This window comes from Pterocles gutturalis, unplaced genomic scaffold (genome assembly GCF_000699245.1).
Source record: "Pterocles gutturalis isolate BGI_N339 unplaced genomic scaffold, ASM69924v1 scaffold22894, whole genome shotgun sequence".
In the NCBI taxonomy this organism is placed as follows: Eukaryota; Metazoa; Chordata; class Aves; order Pterocliformes; family Pteroclidae; genus Pterocles; species Pterocles gutturalis.
Genome location: NW_010136340.1, coordinates 5,903 through 8,004, shown reverse-complemented (window position 1 = coordinate 8,004; position 2,102 = coordinate 5,903). Strand labels below are relative to the sequence as shown.

General features: G+C 50.7%; 1 protein-coding gene across 1 annotated transcript in view; it reads left to right on the top strand.

Moving 5' to 3' along the window:
• Window positions 1-2,102, top strand: part of LOC104468218 (A disintegrin and metalloproteinase with thrombospondin motifs 8-like) — a gene marked incomplete at its 5' end in the record, with an annotated part of 2,990 nt that overhangs the window by 271 nt on the left and 617 nt on the right. Inside the window, 3 exon segments of the mRNA XM_010082272.1 lie at window positions 88-260; window positions 349-524; window positions 2,001-2,102. Of these exon segments, the coding sequence (XP_010080574.1) occupies window positions 88-260; window positions 349-524; window positions 2,001-2,102 (451 nt within the window).

Genomic DNA, 2,102 nt, shown 5'->3' with positions numbered 1-2,102 from the left:
CCCGCTATCCTCGGCTCGCTCTGTGATGGCCGAGGAGGATTGTGGTTCCTGGCAGTGTTTGGGTCACGTTTTGCCTTTTCCTTTCAGGGAAAAGCTTTCGGGAGCAGCAGTGCGAGAAGTACAACAGCTACAACTTCACGGACCTGGAAGGGAATCGCCTGGAGTGGGTTCCCAAGTACGCAGGGGTGTCACCCCGAGACCGGTGCAAGCTCTTTTGCCGAGCCAGAGGGAGAAGTGAATTTAAAGTCTTTGAGGCCAAAGTAAGATAATCACTGATTATAATCCCTCCTTTTTACCCCGTTTCAGATCAAATGCCCTAACTTCTCCTCTGCATCCCCCTTTTCCTAGGTGATCGATGGGACGCTGTGCGGACCGGAGACCCTCTCCATCTGCGTGCACGGGCAGTGCATCAAAGCCGGCTGCGATCACATCGTCGGGTCCTCCAAGAAGCTGGACAAGTGCGGGGTGTGCGGCGGCAACGGCTCCACGTGCAGGAAAATATCCGGGTCCCTCAACCGATCCAAGTAAGGTGCCAGGAGGAAGGGGTCTGGGGGGGGGAAAAACAGCTTCTCCTCTCATTCTCCTTTTTTATTGATTTTTTTTTTTTTTAATTGCAAAAGTAGGCTAGGAATATTAGGACTCCTCCTAGGTCACGTAAAGACAGTTTGCTTCCTGTACCCAAAGCATCGCATCTAGCAGCAGACCTCATTTGCAGCAGCCGGACTTGAGGAGTTCTTGGCTTTGCAACAGCCTGGTCTCTTCCCCAAAATCCAGGGCTTAGGCTAAATTTATTTCAGGGCAGCATTATGCAAGGCAAGCAGAGTTTATTTCCTAAAATAATAGCTGGTGCCGGCACTGGCAACGGGCTCAATAGGGCACTGGGAATATATCTGCCGCCCCGAGGAGTTTACAATACACATCTCGCCTGGATGCAATCAGTTGGATGCGTATTTTGAGGGCTGATGTGGGATATAAATAGCTTGAGAACTTTTCCCTGGGCTCAGGAGGGAATTTCCCTGTCTGGGACCCAGGCATCGAGGCAGCCGCTTCCCTCGCCCAAGATCTCCATTGCTTTGCCAAAGAGCTGGATTTCAGGCTTTTTTTTTTTGTTGAAAAGATCATAACAAAAAGCCCAACGCATCCAATTCCATGCAGCGAGGTGACTCACGCAGCCAAATTAGATTTCCTCGATGGTTTCCTTCCAGGGAACCAGCTGAAATGGGGCTTCCACTCTCCTATGAATTGTTTGTGGTTGACTAAAGAGAGATTAGCGTGGCAGCTACAGCCAAGAAGAGATCCCATTAAGATCAGGGTTAGGGAGGCCAGCCTGACTGAGAGCAGAGTTTGACCCCAAGGCTTTTTTCCAAAATATTCTAAACGTAATTACCGACCGCAGCATCACCCATGGGGACGCGTGGGAAAACCATCCTGCCGGCCCCACGGCGTGATGGATGCGAAACCCTCCCAAAGACGAGCCTGGGGTGCAGATAGGGTTGGGTTTTGCTGCTGTGGTACTTGCTGTCTTCTAGGAAAGGCTTTCGAGTTGCTATCAAGTCATCTACAATATGAGCTCTCTGTTGGGTTAACTGTTTAACTGCCCATCTGTTTTTATCAGCGACGTCTGGCCAATGTACGTACGATGCCAGCAACACCCCAACTATCTCCTCTCCAGCTCTTCTCCATCTATCTATAGCTGATGTTATCCTTCAGCATCACTGGCCAGAGCCAGGCTTTCATTCCCAAACACCTCACTCATTTCAAAAGAAAAGGAATAAAGGGAATTTCCCACCCAGGCTGCTAACCGTGGGGCTGTTCATTTGATTGCATAGCACGGTTTTTTGCACATAATTCAGCAAAAATCTTCCAACCGAGCACACACCTGCAAGATTTCCTGAGTGCTCAGGGTCGCAGAGGAACTTCAGAGCCACGATCTTGCTCGCTAAGTGCTATCTCCTTTTAATGAGTCCAGGAAAATAACCGTGTCCCTTTGCCCTGCGCAGATACGGCTACAACGACATCGTCCCCACCCCCGCCGGGGCAACCAACATCGACATCAAACAGCGCAGCCACCGAGGGGTCCGTCACGACGGGAATTACCTGGC